This window comes from Erpetoichthys calabaricus, chromosome 3 (assembly GCF_900747795.2).
Source record: "Erpetoichthys calabaricus chromosome 3, fErpCal1.3, whole genome shotgun sequence".
Lineage (NCBI taxonomy): Eukaryota > Metazoa > Chordata > Cladistia > Polypteriformes > Polypteridae > Erpetoichthys > Erpetoichthys calabaricus.
The window spans coordinates 258,328,173-258,343,322 of NC_041396.2; the positions used below are offsets into that span (position 1 = coordinate 258,328,173).

At 39.0% G+C, this 15,150-nt stretch overlaps 1 protein-coding gene across 2 annotated transcripts in view; it reads left to right on the plus strand.

Moving 5' to 3' along the window:
- The first annotated feature begins 5,601 nt into the window (after positions 1 to 5,601).
- The window catches only part of LOC114648837 (glutaminase kidney isoform, mitochondrial-like), a 67,149-nt gene continuing 57,600 nt past the window's right edge, over positions 5,602 to 15,150 (plus strand). Inside the window, exons 1-2 of one of the 2 annotated variants that reach the window (XM_028798109.2) lie at positions 5,602 to 5,960; positions 7,019 to 7,118. In XM_028798109.2, coding sequence (XP_028653942.1) covers positions 5,755 to 5,960; positions 7,019 to 7,118 — 306 coding nt within the window. In that variant the 5' untranslated portion in view covers positions 5,602 to 5,754. Of the gene's footprint in view, positions 5,961 to 6,426; positions 6,575 to 7,018; positions 7,119 to 15,150 lie in introns of those variants that run through there. The other variant, XM_051924073.1, reaches the window with a different exon arrangement.

The window sequence follows — 15,150 nt, forward strand, 5'->3', positions numbered from 1 at the left end:
GATACTGAGTAGGTTTCAGCAGTTAGGAAAAGGTGATTATCTTATAGAGGTGCAACAGATAAAAGCTTCTCTGCCTTGAAGTGCCTCCTACATTGGTTCCATATTCTGAGTGATTAATCAACAATCAGATTATTGGTATATTGATGATAACTTGTATTTACTGCGGCACAAAGCAGGGCATATAAAGAAGTAAAGCAAGATTTTATTTCTATTGCAGATCAGGCATGTATATATTTATCAATTTGTGTCAATTTACAGGTTTTTATAGTTTGTATGTTTGCCGCCCAGAATTTAAATTCAAAGTTAGGTAGTGCCATGCTACCTTCTGTCCTTGTAAAGTCACCTGTTGAATATGTGGACATCTTGAATTCCAAATAAATGAAGTTATAATTGAGTTTAATTTCTTAAAGAATGATTTGTTAATGAATATAGGGATGCTCTGAAAAAGAAAAAGAAGCTTGGGAAGGATGTTCATCTTGACAGTATTGATTCTCCCTGCTAATTTGAGTTGGAGGGTAGACCATCTGTTTACATCTTGTTTGATTTTTTCCATGATGATATCAAAATTGAGTTGTCAAAACACATCTTGGTGGACTGTGCACTGGGAATGGCAACATTGCCAGGGCCTCTAGATCACCACCACTAGAAGGTACTGTGTGCCAATATAATGGATGGAGCAGTGGAGCTAATTATTCCTGGGGCTTGGAGATGGATAGAGGGCAGAATGAAACAATAACGGATAGAAAAGGATTCCATCAAACTAATGGTTAGCAGGGGAAAGACCTGTTAAGGAAAAAATTATTATCTGCTCCACATTGAGAGAAGATCCTGGTCTTTTGAGTAAGAATAGTGGAACTGCATTTCAGGGATACATGAAACCACTAGGGAGAGATCAAGGAAAATAGTCCCAGCAGATCCCTAGACTATTCCTGATTCTGGAATTGATGTCTGGGTTTCTCAAAAAGTGAATTAGATAGATAGATAGATAGATAGATAGATAGATAGATAGATAGATAGATAGATAGATAGATAGATAGATAGATAGATAGATAGATAGATAGATAGATAGATAGATAGATAGATAGATAGATAGATAGATAGTGCCTCTGTTATATGGAAGCACAGTAGTGTTGCTGCTTCATGTGTCTAGTCTTTTAGATTAAAATCGCACACTTAGTTGTAACTGGAGTAGATTTTGCTTATTCGTCTCATTTGTGGATGGGTCTTCCTCTGGGTACTCTATTTTCCCCCGTCACACTTCAAAAGACTGCAGGTTAGTTTAAGTAGTTATTCCGAATTGGCCCTGTGGGAATGTGCATGAATGGGCCCAGTACGTTTCAGAAAACTATGTCTTGAATTGACATTGCTGGCAGCTGAGGAGATGCACAGTCCTAACATTTGCTGCATATCAGTAATCTGACCACAACACAATGAATCACTGGTTTGTTAATATTTAGCAGAGAGAATGCCAGTAATCCAAAAGAAAGGGAGAAGGGTATGGTAAATAACTGTTTAATTATTTATGGGCTGCAGCATGAAATTGTGACTGCCAACATATTGCCACATAAAGAAATACAATTAATGATCACATTGCCTCTGTTTTTTCTTTTATACTTATATAAATTTATTTAAGGATGAACTAATAGCATAATAACACACTAGCAGTAAATACAACTAATAAGAAATTATTTATTAAAAAATAACTAATATTTTTAAAATTTTTTTACATAAATTACTAGATGATTTTTGCTGTCATTAACTCTGTACATTTAAAAAATATTTGTGTGTGGATATTTAATTGTTTTTGAGGTTTATTGCTTGGTGTTTTCACATTTTTACTGAATTTTATTTTGTGTTCAGTTTTTACTATTGCATATTTGTAAATGTGCACAGTGTTACAGGCTTAAAAATGGAAAATGTGCTATGTCATCTAAAAACAAATCTGAACTGAAAAATAAAAAACAGGCTTTCCAAACTAAAATAAACTGCACAACGTCACAACATTAGTATACATAAAAAAAGGAATTAACAGGTCACAACAAAGTCTTTAACAATATTGGATTGCTTGTAACTATTTCCTAACTATGTATGGAGCATGAACCGTTGACCTTTTTTGTTTTTTTGGTTTAAGACATCATCTCAATAAGGAATGATGTTGGGAGTTGTTAGATGATATGATATCATTGGGTTTCTGTTCCCAGGGGTATAAATTCTTCTTCTAGGACAGTAATTTGCCATCAGTAAATCATCTTTAAACTCATCCTGCGACATTATAAAGGAGAAGAAGAAGACATTACATTTTGTGAGAGGTTCAGCCCAGACACAACCAAACGGACACCAACTGTTCATAAAAACACATGCTTTTATTCAGAATTGGCCCCACAAGTCCAAATCCTGCACACTCACAGTGCTTCACGCACCATCCACCCTTACTCGGGCCTTCCACTGTCCGTGGGCCGCCTTTCCTCTCCTCATGGGAGCTTCGTCCTGCTCCCACTCCCGACTCTAGCTCCCTGAATGGAGTGAGGCGGCCCCTTTTATTTCCACCCAGATGTGCTCCAGGGGCTTGATGATGCTCTTCTGGCAGCACTTCCTGGTGTGGCGGAAGTGCTGCCCTTGCACCCGGAAGCACTCCGGGCGTCCCTGGAAGGTCTTTCCTCCACCTTCCCTGGTGTGGCGGAAGTGCAGGTTTCCCGGGCTCCACGATGCACGGGCTCCTATAGCTTTGAGCCTCCTGGCTCGGTCCCCATGGTCCCCTACTTATCCAGGGCGGTTGCCCTCTCGTGGCCCAGGGAACATACACACTGCCTCCCGGTCCTTCCAGGCATCCCGGCTGGGTCTGGCCCCCAGCCTCCTGTGACAATTTATATACTACTTTGCTCACTTCTCAAAAAAAAACCAGCCACTTCCACCACCACCCTAGCAGCCATTTTGCACCAGTATCCTCAGCATATCTTAGCTATTATGTGGTGAAGGGATGAGAGAGACAGTTAGCCAGGTAGAAACAGGGGATGATTAGGAGGCCAGAATGACTAGGCTGTCATGAACAATTTGGCCTGGACATTGGGATAAACCCTACTCTTTATGAAGGATGCCCGGGATCTTTTTATGACCACCAAGAGTTAGGAACTTAGTTTTACATCACATTTGAAGGACAGAGCCATTTTATACAGTACAGTGTCCCTATCACTGCCATGGGGAATTGGGATGCACACAAAAAAAACACAAGTTAAGTGCCCCCTATTGCTCTCACCAACACCTCTTCCAGGAGCAACCCAAGCTATTTATAGATGGTGTCTCATCCAAGTATTGGCAGAGCCCAAACATGCTTAGGTGGATTACCTGTTCTAAAGTGCATGGGGAGTGGTTGCTAGAGAAACATTACACTTGAAGACACAAAATTTAACATTTTTTAAAAATAAATTAAAAAACCTGGTTACTTTGGAAATTTAAATGATAGATTCTTAAGTGCAAGCTCATAATTTACCACATATTGTTTGGATAACTGCGGTGGGCTGGCACCCTGCCCAGGATTGGTTCCTGCCTTGTGCCCTGTGTTGGCTGGGATTGGCTCCAGCGGACCCCCGTGACCCTGTGTTCGGATTCAGCGGGTTGGATAATGGATGGATGGATGTTTGGATAAAATAAGCTTTTTTTTAATTCAAACCAAGGATTTCATACAGATTTTTTTTAATGTACTTCCTGGTTTATGATGTCAGAGGCTGAGTTTAAAGCAGACTAGTTGAAGCTGAATGGTTGCTCCACAACAATTCTGAACAACAGGAACCTGTATGGTAATGACCACTCTCTATAAAGCAGTTTTGTGTTGTCAGATAATTTCTTGTTAGGTGGTTACCTTTTGATCATAAATTTCCAATCAATGATGGCTCTGTGGGCAGAACAGTGATGCGGTGACTAGTGTTGCTGCCTCACTGCTCCAGGATCCTACAAGGCCCTGCTATGTAGTACTTTACAATTTCTTCCAATGAATGTATGGGGGTGTTCCAATTTTCTTAACATATTGTAATTACATATGTGTTAAAATAACTAAGGACTCTAACTGAGGCCCTTGTGGGTATGAGAATGAGTGTGAACTTAGATGGACTGGCATATTGTCAGAATTGTTTGCTACCTCATGTCTGATGTTACTGGTTTAGGCTTCAGCCCCAATGACCTTGAAATGGTAAACAGATTTGAAAATATATGGATTGAGGCATGCTATTCTGATAGTGGAGGTGAGGAAGGCGTAAAACAGTGAGGGTGGTAGTTGGGAGGAAATCACATAAAGATTTTACTGTACTTTCTGTATTTTTTCATATTTTTACTATAATATCCAATCTACTGTATGCTTGTATTGTAATACAAAGGGCGGGGGCTTGGTCAACATAACTTAAGACACACACAGAGTATCCCTCATTCATTTGAAATAATTATGAATGCTGGTGCAGTTCATACACAGCCCTGGACAAATCACTTCACTGTGTTAGAAAGTTGGTTTTAAAGAACAGGCTAGAAAATGCCTTTTTTTTCAAATTACAGTGCTCTTTACTTAATGTGGTCATCAAAGATAAACATAGTGAGCACTTGAAACATTAGATCGAACATATACATAAAAATGAAACCATGCTTTAGACTTGACTGATGAATGACACAAATGTAACTGTTTATCCTATGAATTTTGTAATTGAACTGATTTAGAAGAATAATAGCAATTGGAATAAATGAGCATTTAAACTGGTTGCTTTTTACCTCTGTTGCCTGATGGCAATAACTGAAACTGAGAAAGTAGTTGGTGAGCCTTGTCTTTGAGAACACACTCTGCTTTCCGTAATACTTGCTTGTTAAACTTGTCCATGAGATATGACTGTTGAGAATTTGTTATTATTATTTTTGGTTCCATTTTACAATCCGATTTATTCTGTGTTTTATTGTTGATATTACTATTTCAAAACCAAACCAGAAGAACAATGACAGACTCAGATACAAGGTTTTTTTGTAACTAAATAGTGACGAAATGGTAGCAACTCACATTAAAAAGACTTAAAATGTTCCTTAAACAAAAGACAGTTAAACGACAGTTTCGCGTCTATGATTGTCACCAATTGGTGATTGTTTCTTGTGAGTGAATGGTGTTTCTCCTAAAATCGATTGTTAGTTCGTTCATTTTCGTAATATTTACATGTAGAAAAGATTCATCACACTAGATGACAAACGTTATTTTTCCAATCTCACGCCATAAAAAATAATAGAATAAAATGATTAATACATTTTCCATTTGATGTTGTTCAGCATTCAACCTTTCATTTACTTTATGTTAATGAAGGGCTATTAATAATTAAATAAATAAATAAATATAAAATCTGCTACATCTGCAATGCATAGGCAGCAACCACCAAACATCCAAACATAACTCTGACACACTAAGTCATCTATAAAGTTACGCTTCGCTTCTGCAGTAAATCCATCACTTTCGGCGAATATTACTTTCTAAACGTTATGATTGGCGCTACCTCGCAAAAACCAGCCTGATATTATTTCTTTGTCTCTCATTGGTTGCTGACGTGTCTATCATACGTTTCGTTTCCACACCAGCCCGCCCAATCTGTCAGTCTCGAGGCCGTGAGTCTCTTAAAGACGCAGGAGACCTGCTTTATTTGGAGTGAGTGACCAGTGGCAAAGCGGGAGCTTTGCTTCGCTGTTTTTTGAGATTACGTGCGGTTAGTCTGAAAGAGAAAGATCAACAGTACAGTGGGCATGCTTGTCTTAAAACGTGTGCGAGCCTCCTCTCCTGGCTTTGTGAAGACGATACTCTCTGCTGCGGCCGAGTGGACCCGACCAACTAACATAAGGCTGTTTAAACGGACCCACTTCTCCCGGCAACTACACACCTACTCGGTGCTGTTTCGGCAGTCATCCCAGGATGTGAACCATACTGACGCTCATCATGTTTTACATAAACTGTAAGTGAATGTGAATAGAAACATATTGACGCATAAAATAAAATGAACCACCAAGCGTGGTTAGGAAAATGAATTGATAAAAACAGTTTTTGCATAGGATCATTATCCAGCAGACGTTTTAAAACAATTGTTGACGACGAAGTCTTAGTTTATTACAAGATTATTAAAACAAATACGGTATATTTGCTTGAACGTGAATTTAGCGCCTGGATTATTTTACCTTTATAATATGATTTAAATTGTCTTAATGTAAGTGTAAATGACACTTTTTGTCGGTAAGGTGCCCATGATAAAAAATTTTTTTTCAGTGTAACCGGGAATAGATGTAGTTTTGTAACATGTTACTTCTGCACGTGGCCAATGCGTGAAATGTCAGTTTAAATATAGCGTGTAGGTCTTCTCTCCAGTTTCACGACATTACGTGACATCATCCCGTCTCTGGTGAAATGCGCCCTCTCAGATTGGCAACTGGACAAGGTGCAGCAAACAAGTGGCTAATCCCCAGTCAGTTTTGCTTGCTGTCTCGCCACCAGGGCAGCCCTGGGCTCCAGAGTCACTCTTTAAACAGTTCGTTTTTATTATACGCATGAATAATTATAACCAGGATGCAACAGGTTAGACTGGTCCTATTTTACTAAATGCTCTGTTGATACTTAGGGCTTTTTCCGTTGCAATTATTAATCTTTTATGTTTTGTCTAGATTTATGCTACAGAGTTCAGTTTTAATAAGTAGTGTATTAAACATTTATTGACAAAAAATCTTTTTCTTCTGAGATATTAAATGTATCCTAAATTATGAGTGAATGTAATTGACGTATATGCTTACACATTAAGAGTCTTATGTTTGATCTGGTGCTTTTTGCACATCTCACTCGGGAAACCTTCTGGATTATTCTGGCTTGACAAATATCCTTAGAGATTTGTATGTGTTTATTTGTTTTTTGGAATGTGGGATGGTTTTCTTTAAGAGTTCTGGGTAGATTGCAAAGATCAATATTGCAAAAAGGAAAACTGCTGCACCTAACATCTGACTGACTTATGTGTCTTCCTTGCCACAGGGGTGGGTTAAAGCCAGGCATGCTGCCAGGCCTCGAGGACCTCTTGTTCTACACCATCACAGCAGGCAAAGAACAAATTCCAATTACTAGATTCATTAATGTAAGTATATCAAAAAACATCTCTCACATGGAGACATACACACATCCTCAAAAAGCAATCAGCTATGTAATAAGGAAACATAGCACAAGTTCAGAATGATGTCTTTATATTTAATTTGAGGGGTCTATGTGTATGCACATTTACCCTGATCTGTGTTTGGTGTGAAAAGCTTATGTTACTGATGAAAGGCATACTCTGTGGTCCATGTATAACCCAGGTGCATTTGTAGTCTGGTTGACCATTCAAAAAAGGCTTTATTGATCAAAATGACATTTCCTGTCTTTCAATGTTTGGTTTCAAATGTAGAAAACACACTAGTGGTGATTTATTTTTCAGTAAATAAGCTTTGTGCATCCATTCACTATAACATGGGTAGCATATTAAATTGATTTATATATTTTAATTTATTGAATCAAGTACCAGTTAATCTATGCATTAACATTAATTTATTTAACAATTTGAATTAAGAAAAATATGTCAACTTCAATAGGTGTAGCCTGTTGGCACAGATGGGGCTGTGCTGTTGCTGCATCACAGATCCAGCATTCTGAGTTTGAAGCCTAGTTGTTGTCCTTCTTACTTTGTCTGCGTAGGTTTCACTGGGTTCTCTGGTTTCATCTTACATTCCCAAATATATTTGGCTAGATGTATAGATGTCCCAGTAGGTGTCCATCTGTTGGTCAAGAAAGATTCACTGATCTTGACTTTGGTAACAATCCTGTGATCTTCGCTGAGTCCATGGAGGCCCTGATTGGGGCTCTTGACAGACTGAGCAAGGAGTCTGAGTGTCTGGGCTTGCAAGTGTCCTGGATAAAAACCAAGATCCAGGCCTTTAATGACATCTTAGGCACAGCCATCAGCAGTGTGTCTGTCTGCAGAGAGAGTGTCGACCTTGTCAAGAGGTGTACTTGCCTTGGCAGTGAAATTCATGTTTCTGTTGACTCTTCCTATGAAGTCAGTAGACGGATTGAGAGAGCATGGGGTGTCATGAGGTCGCTGGAAAGGGTTGTGTGGCAATAGGACAAAGGTCCAAGTCTTTAGAGTCCTGGTGCTTCCTGTCTTGCTATATGGTTGCGAGACATGGACGCTACCCACTGACCTGAGGTGAAGACTGGACTCTTTTGGTACTGTGTCTCTTCGGAGCATCCTTGGGTACCACTAGTTTGACTTTGTGTGGAATGAGCAGTTGCTCATGGAGTCCCGAAATGAGGCACATTACCTGCATTGTGAGGGAGTATCTTTGGCGTGATTCCCAGAGGTGATCTGGCTCTCAGGAGCCTCATTGTTGAGGATCCAAGTTGCTGGACCAGGCCAAGGGATGCCCACGTAACTCCTGGCCCTGGCAGATAGAAGGTCATTTCCGGAGAGTGGAACCAGACTGCGTTGCTGCCTGGGGGGTTGCCAACAAGGATCCTGAGGTGTTTCGTTGTGTGGTGGGTACGGTAACATGCTGTAACAGTGCATACTCTTCAACCTGACCTGACCTAATTTATGAGAGATTCCAAACTGGGCCTGTGTAAATGTGGGTTTGCGCATAAGTGAATCCTGCACTGAGCTAGAGCCCTTTTCAGGGCTATTTCAAGCCTTGTACCCAGATCTGCATCCCCCATGGATTCAAAAGAAAATAATTTCATAACCAAACTAACTTTAGTAATTTATAATTCAGTAAAATATAGACAATATTAATGTTTTTTTTACATACAAATAACTGTTATATAATTTAATGTGATGGAAATATTTTTTTTGTATTGCGGGTTTCATATTTTGTCTGATTTTAGTGCCAGAAATAGTAAAGGTGTGACCAAATAGTTATAATACAATATACCGTTTCATTTCATTTTTGTACACCAAAGAAAGATATGATCTTTGTTAGAATAAACTTTCTTAAAGAGGTAATTTCATGGCAAGCTTGTATTCTCAACTTAAATCTCCAGCTCACTACAATAATTTTAGTGTATTTGATTTGAAACATATTTGTGTGTTAATTTTTATACACAGGTTATATTCAGTCAATTACTGGGATTGTTAACTTCATGTTAATAATTAAATGAAATTAGAAGGTCGAATTACAGGGATCATCTGAATTAAGTCACTGAAGACAATGAAAGTGGCCAACCCCTTTCTTAGTATTAGTGATATTGCTAAGACAAGATTAATCTAGTTACATATGCATCACAGATTTGTAGTCTATCTGACTTGTTAAACATTTAAGTAATTATGCATGTTGTACCCTGTTTAAAAAAATGAGGTTTTGATATTTAGATTATTGCTTTAATGTGGTGTTTGAGGTATTTGCTGTTAAAAATTATTATCCACTATATCTTCATTTATCAATGATTTTTGAAGATATTGGACATTGTGGTGAAGCAGGGCTGTATGACATTTTTATAATCAGAATTTGCTTTACTGTATCTTTGTCAAAGCTGGGAACAGCTTTTCAGATATTTTAGTCAAAGCTAAACTAGGTAATCTGTATCTGGGTCAGGTCATGTTGTCCTGAAGCAAGACCATAGTTGCTGGCTTTATCTCATCATGACTATGTTTAATTGATCTAATGCACTTTACCTTCTGAAATGAATTCAAATCCTGCCGTAAACAGTCCTTGATAAGGCATGCTATACGTCTGTCAGTACAATACTAGATAAACTACATTACTTTGTGTCTGCATTTAGTTTTTCAAGGGATCTGTGACAGCAGATGCATAAAGTGTGGCTTTTGGAAAAGACTGTTCTGAATGATGGTGTCAGAATGGTGTAGGAGGTCAAATTCCTGGGAGTTAATGCAGCTGTACAGAGAGAGACAGAAAAACAAACAAAGTCTTTAGGGAAGTGCACAGTAGCCTGGCAGCCAATCCCCTGGATAATTTGTCTGTCTGTATGCCGCCCACCTGTTACCTTTAAACTGAAGGACTCAGTTCCATAAAATTTTATGTGCTCTACCTGTGTTATGGAACTCATCTAGTTTTCAGCAATCATGAAGTGTCTCTTCACTCATTTCAGTGGGCCTACTCTAAGACACAAGTTTTGCTACAAGGCACATGGTTCAGGATTTTTGTAACAAGACTTTAACAGGGTGAAATTGAAAGAAAATTTGGTGAATGACAAAATGAAGAGTAATATTAACTTTTGTAATTTAATTAAAAAACTATGTAAATAGTCCATTGCTGGGTAGGGTACAAAACAGCTCCTGAATCTGCATCTGACATACGCGATTGAAAGATACATAGAACAAACGATAAGGTAGTAAGTCTGATTCATATATCAGACTTTCTTCCAGTTTTGGAAGTTTATTGTATGTAAATATGTTTAAAGAATAAAAAGCAACTATTTCTTCTGAAGTACTGAAAACAACCTCTACCTCAGGGGTGTGCAAAGCCATTCCTGGAGGGCCGCAGTGGCCGCGGGTTTTTATTCCAACCCAGTTGTTTAATTAGAAAACAATCCTTGCCAATAATTACATTTCATGGCTTTTTAGTGCTTTAACTCTGCTATGTCAAGTCATTCTCAAATCCTAGATTTTTTTTTCCATTCTAAAGATATCCAAATATTTTGAAGTGTAAAACGGATGGGTAATTCTCAATCCTTGACTTTTTTGTCTTCTCTTTCCTTCCAAGTATTTAATTAAACCAAATAGTGCATGATAAATACACACAGGTGTAAAGGGTAACAAGCAAAATGGATAACTGCTGGTTTCTTTTGTCATTTGCATCTTATTGCTAATAAGGAGCAATTAAAAACCAAGAATGCAGCTGTTTAAGACTTAAATAAGCAATAAGGGTTCAAAATCTTAACGAGGGAGATAACTAAAATGAAGCAGAAGTGTTTCTAGAGCAATTAGTGCTTCTTATTAAGCAATTGGGTTGGAACAAAAGCCTGCAGCCACTGCGGCCCTCCAGGAATGACTTTGCACATCCCTGCTCTACCTAGTTCAGAATCAGGCTCTTTATAACAGTACATTGTCATAATATTAAGAGACCACTGGTTTGTTAAATGAGTGGGTGTATCTATTTTAATTACAGATGAATATGGAAACAAAAAGTTAGCCCCAGAGGATACAAGGAATGTACAGTTAGGTCCATAAATATTTGGACAGAGACAACTTTTTTCTAATTTTGGTTCTGTACATTACCACAATGAATTTTAAATGAAACAACTCAGATGCAGTTGAAGTGCAGACTTTCAGCTTTAATTCAGTAGGGTGAACAAAACGATTGCATAAAAATGTGAGGCAACTAAAGCATTTTTTTTAACACAATCCCTTCATTTCAGGGGCTCAAAAGTAATTGGACAAATTAAATAACTGGAAATAAAATGTTCATTTCTAATACTTGGTTGAAAACCCTTTGCTGGCAATGAGAGCCTAAAGTCTTGAACTCATGGACATCACCAGATGCTGGGTTTCCTCCTTTTTAATGCTCTGCCAGGCCTTTACTGCAGCGGCTTTCAGTTGCTGTTTGTTTGTGGGCCTTTCTGTCTGAAGTTTAGTCTTCAACAAGTGAAATGCATGCTCAGATCAGGTGACTGACTTGGCCATTCAAGAATTTTCCACTTCTTTGCTTTAATAAACTCCTGGGTTGCTTTGGCTGTATGTTTTGGGTCATTGTCCATCTGTATCATGAAACGCCGCCCAATCAATTTGACTGCATTTAGCTGGATTTGAGCAGACAGCATGTCTCTGAACACCTCAGAATTCATTGGGCTGCTTCTGTCCTGTGTCACATCATCAATAAACACTAGTGTCTCAGTGCCACTGGCAGCCATGCATGCCCAAGCCATCACACTGCCTCCACCGTGTTTTACAGATGATGTAGTATGCTTTGGATAATAAGCTGTTCCACACCTTCTCCATACTTTTTTCTTGCCATCATTCTGGTAGACGTTGATCTTGGTTTCATCTCTCCAAAGAATGTTTTTCCAGAACTGTGCTGCCTTTTTTTGATGTTCTTTAGCAAAGTCCAATCTAGCCTTTCTATTCTTGAGGCTTATGAGTGCCTTGCACCTTGCAGTGCACCCTCTGTATTTACTTTCATGCAGTCTTCTCTTTATGGTAGACTTGGATATCGATACGGTTACCCCCTGGAGAGTGTTGTTCACTTGGTTGGCTGTTGTGAAAGGGTTTCTCTTCACCATGGAAATGATTCTGTGATCATCCACCACTGTTGTCTTCCCTGGAGGTCCAGGTCTTTTTGCATTGCTGAGTTCACCAGTGCTTGCTTTCTTTCTCAGGATGTACCAAACTGTAGATTTTGCCACTCCTAATATTGTAGCAATTTCTCGGATGGGTTTTTTCTGTTTTCGCAGCTTAAGGATTGCTTCTTTCACCTGCATGGAGAGCTCCTTTGATCGCATGTTTTCTGTTCACAGCAGAATCTTCCACATGCAAGCACCACACCTCAAATCAACTCCAGGCCTTTTATCTGCTTAATTGATAATGACATAACGACGGACTTGCCCACACCTGCCCATGAAATAGCCTTTGAGTCAATTGTCCAATTACTTTTGAGCTCCTGAAATGAAGGGATTGTGTTAAAAAAATGCTTTAGTTGCCTTACATTTTTATGCAATTATTTTGTTCACCCCACTGAATTAAAGCTGAAAGTCTGCACTTCAACTGCATCTGAGTTGTTTCATTTAAAATTCATTGTGGTAATGTACAGAACCAAAATTAGAAAAAAGTTGTCTCTGTCCAAATATTTATGTACCTATCTGCATGTATGTTCCAAAGAGCTGCTATTTGGAACATTTTGTGAGTGGCTCACATGCCGGTCAGTGTCCTAAATATCCATTTCATCACTGATTTATCACCAAGTTCTTTCATATTTTCAGTTATATATGTTAAAACTATAAATACCATGTTTACTTTGTATTGTATACTCCATCCATCCATTATCCAACCCACTGAATCCAAACACAGGGTCACGGGGGTCTGCTGGAGCCAATCCCAGCCAACACAGGGCACAAGGCAGGAACCAATTCCGGGCAGGGTGCCAACCCACCGCAGGACACACACAAACACACCCACACACCAAACACACACTAGGGCCAATTTAGAATTGCCAATCCACTTAACCTGCATGTCTTTGGACTGTGGGAGGAAACCAGAGCGCCCGGAGGAAACCCACGCAGACACGGGGAGAACATGCAGACTCCACGCAGGAAGGACCCAGGAAGCGAACCCAGGTCCCCAGGTCTCCCAACTGCGAGGCAGCAGCGCTACCCACTGCGCCACCGTGCCGCCATTGTATACTCCTGTGTGGCTAAATAATTAATTATTCTAAAAAGTACTTCTTCCAAAAATCGTATTTTTTGTATATGTTACTTACCCCATGTAATTTGTAGGGGTGGCCAGGAAGAATTTTTAGTCTAATTTTTTTGTGGATAAATTATCTCTTGAATAAGACCCTGCAGTGACCAGTTCTGGACAACTCAAGTGATCAAAAAAATCAAACATGGTTAAAATGTGCAAAATGTGTGCATTTTTTGCTAAAATATTATTAACAGTTCTGGAAAACTCTGCATTGAATGTCAACAGGAAAGATGTCTTGAATTGAAGATCTGCATCTCCCCCTCATTCATTGGTCAAAAATTCCATCTGGAAGTAACTGTTTCGAATATACAAATTTTTGATTATGCGAATGGATAACATACAGTCATATGAAAAAGTTTGGGAACCCCTCTCAGCCTGCATAATAATTTACTCTCTTTTCAACAAAAAAGATAACAGTGGTATGTCTTTCATTTCCTAGGAACATCTGAGTACTGGGGTGTTTTCCGAACAAAGATTTTTAGTGAAGCAGTATTTAATTGTATGAAATTAAATCATATGTGAAAAACTGGCTGTGCAGAAATTTGGGTCCCTTTGTAATTTTGCTGATTTGGATGCATGTAACTGCTCAATACTGATTACTTGCAACAACAAATTGGTTGGATTAGCTCGTTAAGCCTTGAACTTCATAGACAGGTGTCTCCAATCATGAGAAAATGTATTTAAGGTGGTCAATTGCAAGTCGTGCTTCCCTTTGACTCTCTTTTGAAGAGTGACAGCATGGGATCCTCAAAGCAACTCTCAAAAGATCTGAAAATAAAGATTGTTCAGTATCATGGTTTAGGGGAAGGCTACAAAAAGCTATCTCAGAGGTTTAAACTGTCAGTTGCAACTGTAAGGAATGTAATCAGGAAATGGAAGGCCACAGGCACAGTTGCTGTTAAACCCAGGTCTGGCAGGCCAAGAAAAATACAGGAGCGGCATATGCGTAGGATTGTGAGAATGGCTACAGACAACCCACAGATACCTCCAAAGACCTGCAAGAACATCTTGCTGCAGATGGTGTACAGTGGTGTGAAAAACTATTTGCCCCCTTCCTGATTTCTTATTCTTTTGCATGTTTGTCACACAAAATGTTTCTGATCATCAAACACATTTAACCATTAGTCAAATATAACACAAGTAAACACAAAATGCAGTTTTTAAATGGTGGTTTTTATTATTTAGGGAGAAAAAAAAAATCCAAACCTACATGGCCCTGTGTGAAAAAGTAATTGCCCCCTTGTTAAAAAATAACCTAACTGTGGTGTATCACACCTGAGTTCAATTTCCGTAGCCACCCCCAGGCCTGATTACTGGCACACCTGTTTCAATCAAGAAATCACTTAAATAGGAGCTGCCTGACACAGAGAAGTAGACCAAAAGCACCTCAAAAGCTAGACATCATGCCAAGATCCAAAGAAATTCAGGAACAAATGAGAACAGAAGTAATTGAGATCTATCAGTCTGGTAAAGGTTATAAAGCCATTTCTAAAGCTTTGGGACTCCAGCGAACCACAGTGAGAGCCATTATCCACAAATGGCAAAAACATGGAACAGTGGTGAACCTTCCCAGGAGTGGCCGGCCGACCAAAATTACCCCAAGAGCGCAGAGACGACTCATTCGAGAGGTCACAAAAGACCCCAGGACAACGTCTAAAGAACTGTAGGCCTCACTTGCCTCAATTAAGGTCAGTGTTCACGACTCCACCATAAGAAAGAGACTGGG